The 16626-nt window shown below is 46.7% G+C and overlaps 1 protein-coding gene across 3 annotated transcripts in view; it reads left to right on the top strand.

Annotated features, from left to right (window-relative positions):
• The window catches only part of CDC42 (cell division cycle 42), a 35733-nt gene extending 27145 nt beyond the window's left edge, over nucleotides 1-8588 (top strand). For 2 of the 3 annotated variants that reach the window (XM_068414598.1, XM_068414599.1), the window contains exons 4-6: nucleotides 916-1025; nucleotides 1131-1328; nucleotides 7170-8588. In XM_068414598.1, the coding sequence (XP_068270699.1) occupies nucleotides 916-1025; nucleotides 1131-1328; nucleotides 7170-7259 (398 nt within the window). In that variant the 3' untranslated portion in view covers nucleotides 7260-8588. Of the gene's footprint in view, nucleotides 1-915; nucleotides 1026-1130; nucleotides 1329-5666; nucleotides 5824-7169 lie in introns of those variants that run through there. The other variant, XM_068414600.1, reaches the window with a different exon arrangement.
• Nucleotides 8589-16626: the final 8038 nt, after the last annotated feature.

The following is a 16626-nucleotide window of genomic DNA, read 5'->3' as shown; positions in this document are numbered from 1 at the left end:
TGAGATGTCCCAGGTGTTGAGTCATCTCCTTCAAGATCTCAGAGGTCTTTGCAACTGATGCTCTCTCATCTATCATACAGGACAATCTGAGGCATTTTGTGTACAAGTGTTTCCCATTTGATTGCCAGTGAGTACAGCAGCTCCTTTAGTGCCAAGTTTGTTCTGTAAAAGCAGAGTGCTACTGAATTGAGCAGGAGAAAGTTTAAGAATGAGCTCGGGCAGAGCTGGGCTGGTGGGTCAGCGCTAATGGTGCCCTGTAGGGACTGATTGCTGTCCTACAGACCCAAAGGGAAGAGCCTGGCTTCCTCCAAAGCACAGCCCATGCTGGGACTTTCGTGTGTTTTTAGGGGAGTGCTGCTGGACAGCCTGAACACTCTCACCTGTAACAGCAGCATTCTCCTCTTCCTGCTCGGAGGACACTTCACCAAGTGTTCACAAGCATAAGTCAGAACATTCTAGTGAACAAAACTGCTTTTCCTGCCTGCCGCCCCCCCTCCAAACCGCAGGGTTTTTGCAGGGTAATGAAGTTTGATGGCATAATACTTTTAATGAATGGACTAGGTGCAGAAGACCTCATCTATAACTGGATCCACGTTCTGCAACTTTTCGTTATAACTGAGCAAAGTGTTACACAGTCTGAGGGCGTTTGATCTAAAAATTTATCAGAGCGTACTCCTATCAGACTTCCCAGCTCTCCTGTGACTTTAAGCAGCTTGTTGTTACGTAGCAACTGAATGAGTTCTGGGTTTAAAAACTAGGATTTTTGAATTTTTGGCTTTGGGGCATGTCTATTTGCTTAAGAGTTAGGATTAATCACAATAATGCTATTGTGCTGGGATATGCATTTTAACCACCTGTAAAGGGCAGTAATTAATTGTCTGGGTCTAATACTGCGTTAACTTTCTCCACTTTTAGGTCAGGAAGACTATGATAGATTACGACCCCTCAGCTATCCACAGACAGATGTGTTTCTGGTCTGTTTTTCAGTGGTGTCTCCTTCTTCGTTTGAAAATGTGAAAGAAAAGGTTGGTTGAACTCTGTGTAAAAAGGGAGCTGCCGCAGTGATCTTGGAAATATGTCAGGATTTGCTTTAGGTGGTTAGTAACAAATATTGTCTTCTCTGTCTTTAGTGGGTACCTGAAATTACTCACCACTGTCCAAAGACTCCTTTCCTGCTTGTTGGGACCCAAATTGATCTAAGAGATGATCCCTCAACAATTGAGAAACTTGCCAAGAATAAGCAGAAGCCCATAACTCCAGAGACGGCTGAAAAACTGGCCCGGGACCTGAAGGCTGTCAAATACGTGGAATGCTCTGCACTTACGCAGGTAAGAGTTGGTCTTGACCATTTTTGCTTGCTTATATTCCATACTTTTTTTTCAGTTAGGGGGAAAACAGCTCAATATGGATGTGAAAGGGCATAAGCTCTGTTTCTGCTGTTGACACTGTAGCTTTCTCTTTGTCCTGTTGGTCTAAGGCACAAGGAGTTGGCAGTGGTACAAAGAAAATGAGCCTGTGAAGATTAGGCATAGTGTAGAGGGGAGATGGAGGAAGATGTGCTTGCTGTGTTTGCTTTTAAGTTGGAGAAAAATAGCTATTGAAAACTTAGATGGTGTGTTAATGGACAGTAAGTGGATTAGGACACAGTGCAGCTCACTACTGAAGAGAGCAGGCAAAGGAAAAAAACCTCTCAGAAAAGTCAGTTCTGGTACTTCTAAGACTAGAAGCCTTCGTAATTGAGAGGAGCTTTCTCTTCCTGTGCAGTCGGTGGTGAGGGATCTTTCCTGTGTCTGCCTTAAGGTGGAAGTTCTGTTGAAACAGAAAATAACAATGAAATAGTTCTTCAGACATAAACATGGTGATGTTGTGCGAACTAACTGGTGAACATGAATCTAAAGCCAACTAAAATAGCTGATTTGAGGCCAGGAAACCCGATTATCCTTTCTCTTTAAGTTAGGAGTACTAGGGTGGGGTGGATGGGAGCCATTGGTTGCCTTGACTTTGGATGCCCTGGGAACTTAACCTTGCCTGCCTACTCTTGCAGAATTGACAATTTCCTTAATGCTGCTCTGTGAAGAATTTGTCCCTGCCTGGTGTGCATGGAAGTAGGGGTGCACACTATCAAGTCCCTCACTCTTCATTTTTATTGTGCATTCATCTCTAGTATCTTGAGCACAAAGCTTTATTGCTAAACTTCATGAAGCCTGAAGTTCTGCTTATCTTGCACCTTTTTGCCCAGGTTGCATGTTGACTCTTCCATTTGGGATCCTGAGACTTTTTTTTTTTTGTAACAAAGCTTTGCCTGAGTGCTTGCTGAGAAGGAAGAGGCTTTTGATGGAATTGTGCAGGACACTCTCACTGGAGGTGGTGCACACTGCAGTTCATCCTGGGAATGCCTGATCAAAAGGTGGTCTTGGCTGTGCTTCCTTATTGCCCACACACAAGCTGAGGGTTATTTGTGCTTAAGCAGTAGTTCTTAGATCTGTTCAGTCCTGAAATACCATTTTGAATGGTGTCTGGCACATCCTGAATGCTGCTGCTAACTAGGCTGTAGAACCTGCTAGTTGATTAAATACATACCAGGACTTTTTGTCCTGTGTCGCCCACTGAGACCCTTTCCTCTGTAGCTTTAAACTTGCCTTGTTTAGTCTGCTCAAGCTGCATGGAAGCACTCAGAATTACCAGAGTAAGAGCTGATATGATTAAAAATGTCAATGTTTATCCAATCTTTTTATTTCCAGATAGACTAAACTGTATCTGTTGCAGAGAACAGCTTTATGCACTTGGAAGCTCAGCCTGAATTTCTTCCAGTGCTTGTATACCCCTTGATGGTTTTAGGAATCAAGAGTAACCTGGGAGGAAGGTTCAGAGGCTTTCTCACCTGGAAGGCTAGTTGGTTTGCATCTGCTCTATTCTTCTTCCTTCATTTATTGTTGACTCCCCTCACAAAACACCTTTTCCTCAGTCTGTCAGTAATAGCTGCCAAACAGAAATGTAGATTATCTGCGAAGGGTTGTTTGAGGATCCCGGCAGTGATCTAGCTGGCAGCTTGCTAAACACAGAAGTTGGCTGGCTTTCCTAGCCAGGAGGGTTGTTTTCCTACCTGCAAGGCAGTGTTGTAGTAGCTGGTTTCAACTGAAGCTAGACTCAGCTGGGTGGTTCAGTCTCTCTTTACCTTGGCTTCTGTCTACACAGTTCACCTCAGCAGTCTAGGGTGGTTTTTTTCCTTTCCAACTAATTTACAAATGACTTTGACACCACAGTAGCAAGTAATCATAAAATCGTGGAGCCAGAGCGTGTTTTTTTTTTTTCCTGGGAGGAAGAATTTGCTTGTGTGGAAGAGTTGATGTTCTGAAAGTATTAGGTGAGCCCAAAAGAGGCTGAGTTTGAGTCTTTACAGAAGAAATAGAGAGTACCTTCTGCTCCCCGAGTTTGGATGACTGTGGTACTGAGGAGTCAGTTCTAGCCCCCCTTTCCTCAGACTGTGGAATCCCTTTTTGTGATGAAGGCACTTTCAATGTCTGTCTTCAACTTTTCTGTACAAAATAGCACCCAATACCACTGTAAGAAGTGGAATACACTTTGCTGTTAGGAAAGGGTGACTGACGAACAGATTACAACTAAAATGACTGTTGCTTCTGTTACACTCACGAGCTAAATGTCTGAGCGGACTTTCTGAAGCTCAATGCTAGCACCTAACACAAGGCAGAACTTTGAATTCAGTTCCTTTTTTCCCCCTGATGCTGGGTTGATGGTTTTGAAACAGTCAGATTTATAAAGTGTCTTAAACTGTACATGAATGGAGGGGGTAAAGGGAGCCTGAGCTCAGCCTGTTCCCCAGTGCAGCACAGGAGCCGTGTCACTTTAGCTGGAGTGTGGAGGCCTGGGTGCCAGTGGTATCGCACAGAGTTCCCTTCACGGGGTTACTCTTGTATCATCTGTCACCCCAGTTCCATTTGCACAACAATTTTCTCCTTGTCCTGTTTTTTTTCTCTTCTTCCCTTACCCCAGTTTTTTGCTAGGTCCTTTAAAACAAATCCCAAATTCTATTCTCTTAAATTAATTTCTCATGTGCAATGGGAAGACAAAAGAAGAGTCCCCCAGTAGGAGAATTAAGGAAGCATATTTTCTTGACTCTTGCCCTGCCTGGTTTCTTAATCTATCTAACAGTCCATAATTGAATTTATACTACAGACTTATTCTCGCGGAGAAAGAAAATCTAATTAGTACTCCGACTTCACATAGGCATTATTTATTTGAAGTCTCTAACTCTTTTGTCAGCCTGGGTTGCAACTCATTTTAAAAAAAAAAAAAAAAAGTTGCTGGGGAGGATGTACAGAATGACTGTACATGGTAATGTCCTTAACTTCTGTTCTTTCAAGTATGATCTTGCATGTAAAATGATGGACTTAAATGCTTCCAGATGGAATTGCCTTAGAGATCTCCCATGTATATGCTTCAGGAAAACAAGATTAAAGACTTTCTAAAAGGGACGCATCCAGTCTAACCTGTGAGGGAGAAACCAGTTACATTTGAATGATTCAAAAGAAAAAAAAATAACCTTAATTTTGCAAAGACTGCAGTTGTTTACAGGAAGTAAGTTAAGCTTTTCTCTTTGGCTGGGATAAAGCAGTTCTTCTGAATTTATGGAGGTTGCACTCATGACAGTAGATTTAGGCGAGTCCAGTTAGCATCAACTGAGCCAGGTTTCGCTTCTGGTGTGCATGTGTAACTTGGCAGAGTTGTGTGGGAGTGGTACCACGCTGCAGCGTTCCTGCTGTGCTTACAGCAAACGCGGCGCATGCCTGGTGCTCCGGTGTAATCCCTGCAGGCTCCTTGCAGCTCTGTGACTGCTCGTCTGGTGTTGGAGCTCAGTTATTCCGATCCTAACACCGTTTCTGGCTTCCTGTGACTTGAGTGATTATACTTGCTTTGATAACTAAACTGAATAACTGAAATGCCCCGTTTCCGTGCTGACGCTGAATTCCCGAACAGCAGCACTGGTAAGGTATTGCATCGCGTCTCAAAAGACTGATAGCCGATGTCTGAAGGTGGCGATGGCTTACCAGAGCGGCACTGCTGCGATCCCAGATCCTGTTTTCGCAGCCATCTGGAGATCCTCAGTTATTCAGGGGCTGAATTCACAAAGCAGAGGAGTTGTTGGGAGCCTTTGCCCTGGACTAGCTGCCAGGGGGGAGCAGTAAGTCTGTGCATCTCAGGTGCTTGCTTATCCACAGTGGGGGACTACAAAAGGTTTGCCTGACCTTTTGGATCTCTGTGGTGGGGCAAGCTGCTCTCCACTGTGGATATTCCCCTGTAAACTCCCTAAGTGTATATTCAGCAGTTAAGTGGAAACCACCATCATTTGTGTGGCCCCTCCCACCCCATATTCTTGCCAATTGCCGCTGTGTTTGTGCCTCTGCCCTTCTGGGTGTTCATTTTGTCTAACGTGGTCCGTCACATGTTCTGTCTGTCTCTGACATTGACTTCTGGGTCATCTAAATGAGATTTCCTCCTGGGATCTACTTTGGTTTTTTTGCAAAGTAAATCTGTTTACTGCCTCTGTGAATTCAGCCTGGTCTATCCTGAATGCTCTTTGTATCTGCTTGTTTTTCTCTAATCCTCTAACCTGGCTGCTGTTTTTTCTCCTCCCCTCTGTCTTGTAGAGAGGTCTGAAGAATGTGTTTGATGAGGCTATCCTAGCTGCCCTCGAGCCTCCGGAAACTCAGCCCAAAAGGAAGTGCTGTATATTCTAAACTTTCTCCTTCCCCTCTTGCTGCTGCTTCCTCTGTCCCACTACTGTAGAAACCTGGTTAAAAAAAAAAATAAATTAATAAAACCACGTTGATTGAAAGCTGTTGTGTCTGCTTACCATCTTAGAGCAACCTCTGTATTAGCTCTTGGACTGAAAACAATGCTTAAGGTCTTTAGTAAAATGTTGTGACCGTGGAACATGAACTGGACTCGCTTAACTCTCTGCTGCTTGGGTTGCCAGATGTGGGTAGCTTTATAATTCAGGCTGTTGTGGGAAAGGATCTGGTTACATCATTATTTAAAGAAAGATCAAAAGAATAAGACGTGATGTTTGATCTTCCTGAATCCAACTGGAAGAAACGATGCGTGTTTTTCAATTTCTACTTGTGACTCTTGTTAACTGTATTTGCATGACAAAAGTACATGAAACGGTGATCTGCAAGTTTCGCTGTAATGTGAAGGGTTTTCTGGTTCTCCTTTGTGCAGTGAGATGTTTTTCTGTTGCTGTTGCTTTGGCTGTCTGTGCTGTAGTGGAGTATTTGTCAGTCCTTGGGGGGAAGGAAATATCAATGTACTTGCTACTGCTTTATGAACTGTTAAAATTCTTGCTTTCACTAACATGGTAGTCTTCATTTCAATAATAGACCCTTAAAGCCTGTTACTGTAAGATGTAAAGCTGCTTCTTACTATCATGCTTCTGATTTTTATTGTTTTAAGGAGAAAACATCAATTGTAGCTTGTCTTTAAATTTCGAAATTAAAAATTGCAGTTGTTTTGTATAAATGACTGATGAAGCTTTATTCCGATTTGCACTTTCTGGCTTCACTTTAACACTTAAAACGCAATGTACAGTACCCGCTTCGTACTCCTCCCATCGTGACTTCTCTGATACCATGCACAGCTTCTGGGCTCTACCCGGCTGCTTCTGACCATCAGGTCTTTGGGGTGGAAGCCTGACCAGAGCGTGTACCGGACCGATTTATCGTTGCATGCTTGCCTTGTCTCTTCTCTCCCCTGACACACGGGTGTCTGCACTGCTGTACCCGGCGTGCTCCAGATCGAGCTCTTCCATTTGAATGCAGCACTTTCTGCTTTGTCATTAGCATGTGAAATGTGTTAGTAGCCAACTGATCATAAAAATGGTCTTAAGGAAATGACTTTACGTGTGTTTTGCTTCTTGTGAAGTATACTGGTCTGGTCTCAAAGGACTCGTGTTCCTGTTCAGACAATCAGATGCTGTGCTGAGGAGCTGCTAACCACAGCTTGGAGGGAGCCTGGCAAAGGAGACGCTGGGAGTTGTAGATGGCAAGCCTCGATTCATTAGAGGGGTTTGTCTGCCACTTGGCTTTCTGTGGTTTTGTTTGTGTGACAACTCAAAAATGAGACCGCCCCTTTCTCTCTTTGCCCCTTTTCAGAAAGGCCTAAAGAATGTATTTGACGAAGCGATATTGGCTGCCCTGGAGCCTCCGGAGCCGAAGAAGACTCGCAGGTGTGTGCTGCTATGAACGTCCCTCCAGAGCCCCTTCTGCAAAGCTGGTGTTTGATGTCATACTAGAAGCAATGTTTAAATCAAACTAAAGATACAAATTTTAAAATTTGTTTTCGCAATAATGACAAATGCCCTGCACTCCCATCTCCCCACACGATCCCTGTGTGAGATGAGAATGTTAGCGTTTATTCCCCAGTGCCCCCTCAATTCAGTTAAACTAGTTAATTTTGAGTAATTATATATTATCAGAAAACACTGATCAGTACTAGTTTTTTATTTTGTTTACTGTTTCTAATTTTTTGTTTAAAATCCAGGCATGCTTGTGATGACTTTCTGTAACAGACTAATTCTAGGCTGTTTTACTGAAGCCTTGTCCCTTATGCCAGTCTAGCAAGACTTGGTTCTGGTTTCAAGAACTTCTAGGGCTGTTCCGCAGCCAGCCAGCAGCCTGGTGTGAGCAGACTTTAGTACTAAAGACAAACAGAGGAAAGTAAAATGTCCCAAGCTGGTGCTCCTCTAAGGAGGAGTGTAGAAAATGTGTCTGCATCTCCTCTGAAGTTGCCTTGTATCTCTTCCCCTCGCTTTCTACTGTGCAGGTCCTAAATTTCTACCCCACCCTCTAAGTTATGAAGCCTTAGGAATAGGAGAATCCTTTTCTCTGGATGCACCATCAGACTTGAAACTAGCTTGCCAGGCTCTTCCTTAACCTTGATGTCATAAGCTTTTGCCCCGTGATGAAGAAATAACTGCACCATTTAAAGCATGCCCAACTGATTCAGTTGGCTTTTAACAGATCCATCTTCTGCAAATCCTTAATTATTAGAGAAACGCTTACAACGACCAGCACATACACTGCGGTTTGAACACTCTGAAAGGACCTGGCGTGTGTTAAAACGAGTTTTGGAGCTGGCCCTGGTGGTGCATTTCTTACTGGATGGCTTGGCATCCTCCAGGGAGGGGTGGAAAGACAGACCTGTGTCAGTAGGAAGGAACTGCAGGGAGGGGTTTCTAGTGGTTAGTGTGGCACCATATAGGGACCAGTTAAGGGAATCCCCTTTTTCTGCATTTTGCTTGTAAGTAACCTTGAACTTGTAAGATGACCTCCAGCCTGCTGAGCATTGTGTGCAGGGTCTTTACATAGACTGACTGCAGTGTCGTAGGGGTTTTACCAAAAATACATTTTGGCTTGCAAATTCAAAGTTTTTTAAGACTTAAGGAATCTTCTCCATCTTCCAAAATTCCAATTTCTTGTAGACTCATTAGTGTTGAACCAATGCTTTTTCATGTCTAAGTTCTTTGTATATGCATTCTTTTCAGATGTATTAAACATAAAATATCTTCACAAGCCTGCCTGAGGGTAGTTATTTCCCGTGCCTTTCTCTTGAGTGTGAAGGACTTGTAAATATGGCTTTTATCCCTTGCGAGCCCTGCTCTCCTCCTTGCTAAGTTAGTTTGGTTCTTTCCTTAATGCTTAATCCTGTCGGTTCATGTCTTCCCTCATCTCTGCTGCTGGCCTCGGTTCTGTCAAGACTGCTCTGATCTTTGATGCAGACTCTTTGCTGTCATACCCAACTCTGAAGAGAGGGCACGGTGGTTCTTAACGAAGGGAATACTTGTTGTGCATGTTGCCAAATATTAACAGTTGGCTTTTGGGGCTTATTGGGCTCTTGCGCCTCTTCTGTCAAGAAGCTGGTCTTTGTGGAAGTTTCCTGTTGTTCCCTGTTCATGGGCAGATAGCACAAACCCTAAAGGGACAAATGACATCATACCTATCTCCCTCTCAAAACCACACAGGATTTATTACACTTTTTTTGTTAATTCTCCAAAGAAATGGTGAAGTCTTACATTGTTGATGCATAATTTGTGTTAATTATTAAAACATATTCCAAAGAGCCTCATTAAAGGTCACTGTTATTTTAAGAAGCTGACTTGTGGGTGCTGTAATCCAAAAGTTTAGTGTAAAATGGGTGCTTTTCACTTTTTGTAGTGATTAGTGCTGCTGTTCAACTTCGCAGTTCAGTTTTTAATTGCTGTCTTGTGTGGGGAGGCTTGGCTGTAGGTCTGTGGCTCCCAGTTGTAATGCTTGGTGGCTGCTCTGTGTGCTTACAGCAGACTGAAAAGGGCTTCCTGCACCTTCTAATTGCCTAAACCTAATTCATATGTCTAAAGCCAGCAGCAAGACTGGTGACCAAGGAATTGCCTGCATGAAATCAGGCAGGAAACTGCTTCTGAAGTGGAGGGAGAACCCTTTAGGACTTCTGCTTTAAGTAGCAGGGTTACCCTGTCAGGTTGCTTCTGTCTTGAATGCATCCTTACGTGGGGTTTGCCTATAGATATCCGGTCCCTCTGCATCTATTTTTCTGGCAGTGACCTGTGCCAGTCCTTTCATACAGGTCCATTTAGCGAAGCAATAAAGTCCATTCTGTTAAATCGGTGCCGCAAGGTTAAACTCTGCTCTAGAGGGAATCCTGGAGGCACTGGGTGATGGAAAAACATCCTTTTCAAGGAGCGGTGCTGCTTCCTTCCTCTCGGTGTTGCGTCAGCTTGCAGAAGTCTGTCTGATAGCTCCATGAACCTGCTAGGACATAGCTGTCCCAGTCCGGAGAGAGGACGAGAGGCTGGAGTTGGTTAAACAAGCTCAAACAGCTTAGCCTGTGGGCTGTTTAACACCATGCCCTTTCTCCCTGGCGCTCAGCAGTGAGGTCTCTCTCTCTGAAGGCACCCACCACCCAGGGGCAAAAGTAGGCCAACCCACAGCTTGCTTCCCCTCCTGGGAGTGCCATTTTCAGCTAGCAGGCTTGAAAGCAAGGGTCTTGGAGGCAGGTGGGAAGACTTGGCACTTCCCTTGATATTGGTGTGGCAAGCTGGTATGTGGTATGAGCTGGGATTGCCTCATGTTACTGCTTTTACAATAGAGGACTCGCCTATCTGAAGATGCACGCACAGCTCAGTGCTGTATTTTCTCACCTGTGAGGATTCTTACGTACCTGTAGTAGCCTCACTAGCACAAAAGGTACATGAGGGTCGGGGGTGGCTGCCTCAGCCAACTGCTGCATGTGTTAGTGATGTCTCTTGTAAAGGGCCAGAAATCTCTGATGGGAAGGCATCTGAGAGGCATATGAAAGTTGCTCCAAGGACTGAAGGCTGCATGGAAACTGAAGAGCAGCTTCTTGCTTTAATAGCTGGGATGCACAGCAATCTCTTAATGAAATTGTTTTTTGTGTAACTCTCCTATTAAACAGCCACTTACCCTGCATGACCGGGTTAGTGATTTCTGGTTTTTGGTTGGCTTTTGTGTGAACCTCTAGTTCCTAATTACTAAACCAGTTTTGCTTAAAAGCAGGTAGTGAGTGGAGCTCTTGCTTCTGTGGCTACTCGGAACAAGTGGCTCTGTATCTTTACCAGCTGCTTGTTGTCTGTGAAGCACTGATCATCCCCTTTCCCTGCCTCGGCTGCATGTTCCTACACCATCCTTCACGTTAGCTCCGTTAAGCTGTACAGGGAAGATGATTACATGCACTAATTGCATGGAAAATATAACATCTTGCAGGATACTTTCCTGCTGAACCAGTGGACTCAACTCTCTGTTTTTCATGGTCAAGCTGATGCCAAAGACTGCAAGGGAGGAGACAGGAGAGCAGATCTGGTGTAGAGGCTTAGGGAGGAGGTGGGGAGAGCGCACACAGTCTGACCAGTTCAGCTGTATCAGGTAAACACATGTATGCTGTGGTGACAAATAGCATGAATCAGTTTGTTTTTCCACTGTGCTGTTGTCAACAGAGTTGAAATATGGAAATTGAGGACTAAATAGACAAGTACTTGATGTGGAGAAAAGTCCTGCCTCTCTTGTAAGGGACATATTTGCATCAGAAATCCAAGCCAAGAGGTTGGACTCCAGGGTTGATTACTGGTGGGAAGAGTGCTCCAGGGCAGCAGTTGCTTTCCCAAGCAGCAGATAACCTTAAGCACACCCTTAGGCTCAGTCCCTCCCTTGCTGATTTAGTTAATACGTGGAAATTTCCCACTGTGCATAAGCTGATCTAACTAACCCTGCTATTGCTGTAGCTCCTGGTGCAGGCATGGTCTCTGCGTAGCTGCTATAACTCAGACTGGTGCTAAGATTGTATTAAGCTAGTGGTTGTCTGTTTTCCCCCTCTCTAAGGTTCCCTGTGCTGTGCTATCGGGAACATGTTGGAGACATGAGCTGCTTCTTGGCTCTCCCATGCCTGTTTCCCTGTGGGGCAAAGGGGAACTATGTCATGCCTTGGAAGAAGTGGTGCTGCTGAACAAGACATGCAGCTGGGGTCGTCTTTTCTTAACGTGTTTGGGAGATCAGTGAGACAGACAGAGCTCTGCGGCTTTCCCAGGAGGGAGTTCATTTGCTCAGCCATATTCTTTACTCCTCTCTTCTCTCTGCTTCCCAGTAATGTGCTGGTTCTTGCCGTCAGCGCTGTGCATTATACTTACCTAGGTGTGGCCCTCATTAAAGTGAGCGTAGGGTATCGTGTAAGGAAAGACGAGCACATTTGATAAGACCTCTGAGAGAAGAGCTTTTTGGAGCAACTGCATGTTTACCAGCACCGCTGAGTCACCCAGGCTCCTTAGCAGTTTGTTGCGTGGCATTGCCCAAACTGTGATATACCAGTGGGCAAACGCTGCCAGTTGCCTCAGAGGCTTTCCAAGCAGTGTGCTGTCTCATCTGACCTGGGGATGGTCCTGTTTTTTTTTTACTCCCTCTGTTTGGGTTATGTCTGTCTGCTCTTCCTTTCTTAGGGGACTCCCACAAGAGAGATTTCACAGAATCACAGAATCACTCAGGTTGGAAGAGCCCTCTGGGATCATCGAGTCCAACCATTGCCCTGACACCACCATGGCAACTAGACCAGGGCACTAAGTGCCATGTCCAGTCTTGTCTTAAACCCCTCCAGAGATGGTGACTCCACCACCTCCCTGGGCAGCCCCTTCCAATGGCTAATGACCCTTGCTGAGAAGAAATGCTTCCTAATGTCCAACCTGAACCTCCCCTGGCGAAGCCTGAGGCTGTGTCCTCTTGTCCTATCGCTAGTTGCCTGGGAGAAGAGGCCGACTCCCACCCTGCTACAACCTCCCTTCAGGTAGTTGTAGACTGCAATAATTTGGTAAGGTGCAGCTACTTTTGTGTGTTAGGTCAGATCGATGTGCAACTCTCCAAGCTGTCCACACTCGACGTGCTCTATTTCACATCCCTGGGTGTTTTTGGAATGTGCACGTAAACGGATATTGTCCTCCAGCAGCGAATGGAGTTTAGGTCTCTGGGACGCGGCTGGAGTCGGTTTGAAGGGCCCCTGAGGAGCGTGCAGTGTTGCTGTTGGGTATGGTTTCACTTGGCAGATCTGCTCCTGCTGTCTCTGCCGTTTGCTGCTGTAGATGCAGCTAAAAACAGACTGATGATTTTGGCGTGTTCCCAAGAGGCAGCAGTGTCCTCTTGTTACTTGGCCACCATCTAGGTCTCATTTTGCAGCTGGTAGCAGCTGCCTCCTTTTAAAAACAGACTTTTGAGTGGGACTTGCGAGAGCTGTTGTGTCAGCACTGCCCCTGACCCAGCCTTCCTGTTGCCTTAACTTACACGAACCAGCCTCTCTCACCGCACAGCTATTTTATGTGGGGTGCTTCTGGGGTCCTGTGCTGGGGAGGTGCAGTGCTTCGCTTTCCCTTGCTGCCCATGCTCTTCTCTGCTGCCTCTGAGAAACATTCTGCACTGTTGGTCCCTCTTCAACCCCTGGTCTCCTGTCTGAGGACTGCAAGTCACCATTTGGGTGCCCAGAGAGCTTCCTGCTAGTGGGTTGTAAAACAGATAGAGAAGATCAAGCATGAAAGAGGAGAGTATTCCTTCAAAAACTGTAAAGAAGAATCCTAAAGTGATTACGGATAAACGAGTTCTAGCTGGCCCCTGCTCCTGGCAGTGTATTTCTGCTGGTTTTGTTACCTTAGTCCCGGTGGTGATCTGTCCCTTTCACAGTTCCCGAAACCCAGCCTGAGAAAAAAGAAACCATGAGCAGGGAGTCATCGGTTGGCTGGAGCTCTCCTGTAAACTCCTGCCCTAAATGACTTGTCCAGGATTGCACAAGAAACTGGTAGCAGGGCACAGGCTTGAGCTCAACGGCGAGGTTATCTTAACTAGGGATAACGCACTAGCAAGTCCAGGACCTCCTCCCTCTTCCCTTGTAAGCTGATATCAACCAACCAACTCCTGCTCACTATAGTGAGGTGAAATAAAATATCATTTATCATGGGCTTGGACCAGGCTAAAAAGCCTGGATAAAAAAAGAAATTTCCTTTAACCTGGACAGAGGAGACCTGGATGAAGGGCAGTGGACCTGGATGAGGGCTCCTGTCTGATTTTGAGGACTCTCTTGGGTGTAGATGCTGTATTTTTTTAGACCTAGCCTCGTGCTCCTGGTCCCTCTGCCTGCTTCTCAGCTCTGTCAGAGGTTGAGGGTAACAAAGGTGGTGTATTTGTCTGATCACCCCTAATCTAGTGGTCGCTGGAAATCAGCAAAGTCTTTTCCTTACCCCGAGGAGCTCTTGGGCCTGAATTGTCAAAGGAAGCATCCCTGCTAAGGACCAAATCGACACAGACCCTCTGCGATGTGTGCAGGCAGGGCTTGGGGACTGCTTTGCAGCAGAGAAGAGGGCTTCCCTGAGACATTAGCACTCATCTCATCACGCCTGAACCCATCTAAGAGGGCAGAGAGTGTGTGGTGGGGTATCTCTGAAGTTACTGTGGGGCGGTAGGTGGGTAGGCAGGTTTCGGTGCTCAGCAATGGGATATTGAACGTGGCCGAGCCCGTGAGCGGTCCCTTTCAAGCTGCCCTCTGGTGGTTTTGGGCAGAAGGACTGAGATGAAAAATCAGCCCGTGTTATTGACGTCAGCGGCTCGTAAGAGCCTCCGCAGCAAATGGGACCCAGCGCTCTCCGCACCACACCCAGGGACCTTCCGGAGCTGAGCGAGGCTCCTGCGGGGTGGGGCACGGTGGGCTGGACTCCAGCAGCCCTCTGGGCCTCCTGGATGGCCTCTGGCGGTGCCTGGGTCATGTGTGCTGCTAATAAAGCCTGATGAGGGACTAAACGAATCAGCTGTAAGGGCCCCACAGCTTGGGGTCTGTGTGGGAGGTGACCGGGTGTTTCAGGGCAAGGTGTCAGGGCATGGAAGCAGGCTACAGACCTCACAGCAGCTTCTTCCTGGGCTCTCTGATGTGAGATGGGCTTGAGCTCTGAAGCCCAGGTTCACAGTCACCGTTAATCCCTTGCCATCAGTATTTGTGCTGGGATAAACTGTGTAAACAGTAAATATCTAGTTCACTTTTATATCTCAAGTTCCTGACTTACAGGCTTTTTATGCCTGTGTGAAAATACTTCCTTCTCTTAGCTTCAAATTTCCAGCTTTTCCTTGGTTTTGAAGAAATCGTGACCCTGCTGAGGGTGGGGTAGCACCTACGGGATGTGCGTGTGCATCTGCTCGCTCCTCCTGTGCCTCCACTTGCTGCACTTCTCAGGCTGGAGAAGCGCCTGTGTGAAAGATCCAGTTGTAAGCGTGCGAGCAAAAAGCCTAAACCCCACAGTACAACGGGTGTGCTGGTCCCGTCTGTACATCACTGGAGATACTGGTCGGAGCTGGACGAACACTGTGTGGTGTGTCTGCCTGTTGTCTGATGGGCTGATACTTCCCTGGTAGCGGTTAGAGCGGAGCTGTATAAAACGCAGGACATTGCAGGTACTGCGCTGACATCCCGGCAGTGGAGGAGGCACGGACTTTGCTGCTGACAAGTCCGGCTCCTCTCTTCCCGAGTAAAAGTGGTTTTTGTACAAGTCTGGGATGCTGAAAACCTGCTAACGCTCAACATGTGGGAGGACACAGACAGCTCTTATTTTGGGGCGATGACGCTTACTGCAGCATACCTGTGATTGTATGGGGAGGGGGTTTCTCTTGCATATACGCAGAGGGGAACGGTTACTTTATCTGCGGTGCAGCCCTGGGGAGATGGATGATAGTAAGCAGAGAGCTGCATCTGTCTGCCTTGAATTTAGCATGAGATCTAGAGCCTAGGGTGCTATCCCTCACGTAGATGTGACCTCCCTGTGTGCCCAGTGGCACGGTTACAGCTAGAGGGAGCTTACCCAGGAGAAACTCACAGCTCCTGACCGTCCCTGAATGTTTTGGGAGCATCAGGTAGGGGCGGAGGTTCCCTTGCCAAGAGCTGTGGCAGCAGTGAAGCAGGTAGGTATCTTGCCCTCTCCTTCATGATGTTTTGCTGGTTTGAAGGCATTTTTCTTCCCCTTCCCATCAGGTGTGAGCCTTCAAGAAGTCATAGAATTGTTTTGGTTGGAAAGGACCTTTAAGATCGTCAAGTCAAACCGTTAACCCAGCACTGCCAAGCCCACCACTAACCCATGTCCCTCAGCACCACATCTACACGGCTTTTAAACCCCTCCAGGGATGGGGACTCCACCACTGCCCCGGGCAGCCTGTTCCAGGGCTTGATAACAATAACTTGGTAAGTCCTCCACCCCTGCTCTGTGGCTAGTCCTGGGTTGGGTCATTTGTTTCCCAAATCTCCTCCCTCCCACTTTTCACAATTTAGTACCCAAGGGGAACTTGAGAAGCCAGCACAGTGCAGCATGCTTCCCCGAGCTCTCAGCAGGGTGGTTTCCTACTTCTTGGTGGTTTCCGAGTTGTTTGCTGTCTTTCACCTGCCTGTCCCAGTTCTGGGCTGTGTACCTTCCTTACATCTAAGGGTTGGTGTAGGGTGAGAAGCAATTCTTTTTAAATGCCACCATGGGCACAGAGCGGGGCTAACACAGGCAAAACCAGACACACCAAATGACGGTTGGAAGCTTGCAATGAGCACCTTCATGCACGAGTTGAGAACTGATGTCTTCCAAGTGCGGTAAGTGACTGCTTTGGCCCTCAAGGAGCACTCCAAAAAACGAGTCCAAAGAAGGGCAACAAAGCTGGTGAAGAGTCTGGAGCACAAGTGTGATGAGGAGCGGCTGAAGGACCTGGGGGTGTTTAGTCTGGAGAAAAGGAGGCTGAGGGGAGACCTTCTCGCTCTCTACAACTGCCTGAAAGGAGGGTGTAGCGAGGTGGGGTCGGTCTCTTCTCTCAAGTAACAAGCGATGGGACGAGAGGAAACGGCCTCAAGTTGCACCAGGGGAGGTTTAGATTGGAGATCAGGAACAGTTTCTTCACAAAAAGGGTTGTCAAGCACTGGAACAGGCTGCCCAGGGCAGTGGTGGAGTCCTCATCCCTGGAGGGTTTTAAAAGCCGTGTAGATGTGGTGCTGAGGGACGTGGGTTAGTGGTGGCCTTGGTAGTGCTGGGTTAACGGTTGGACTGATGATCTT

The sequence above is a fragment of the Nyctibius grandis genome, chromosome 17 (assembly GCF_013368605.1).
Source record: "Nyctibius grandis isolate bNycGra1 chromosome 17, bNycGra1.pri, whole genome shotgun sequence".
Lineage (NCBI taxonomy): Eukaryota > Metazoa > Chordata > Aves > Nyctibiiformes > Nyctibiidae > Nyctibius > Nyctibius grandis.
The sequence above is the reverse complement of the archived record's forward strand: the minus strand, read 5'-3'. Positions and strand labels throughout refer to the sequence as shown.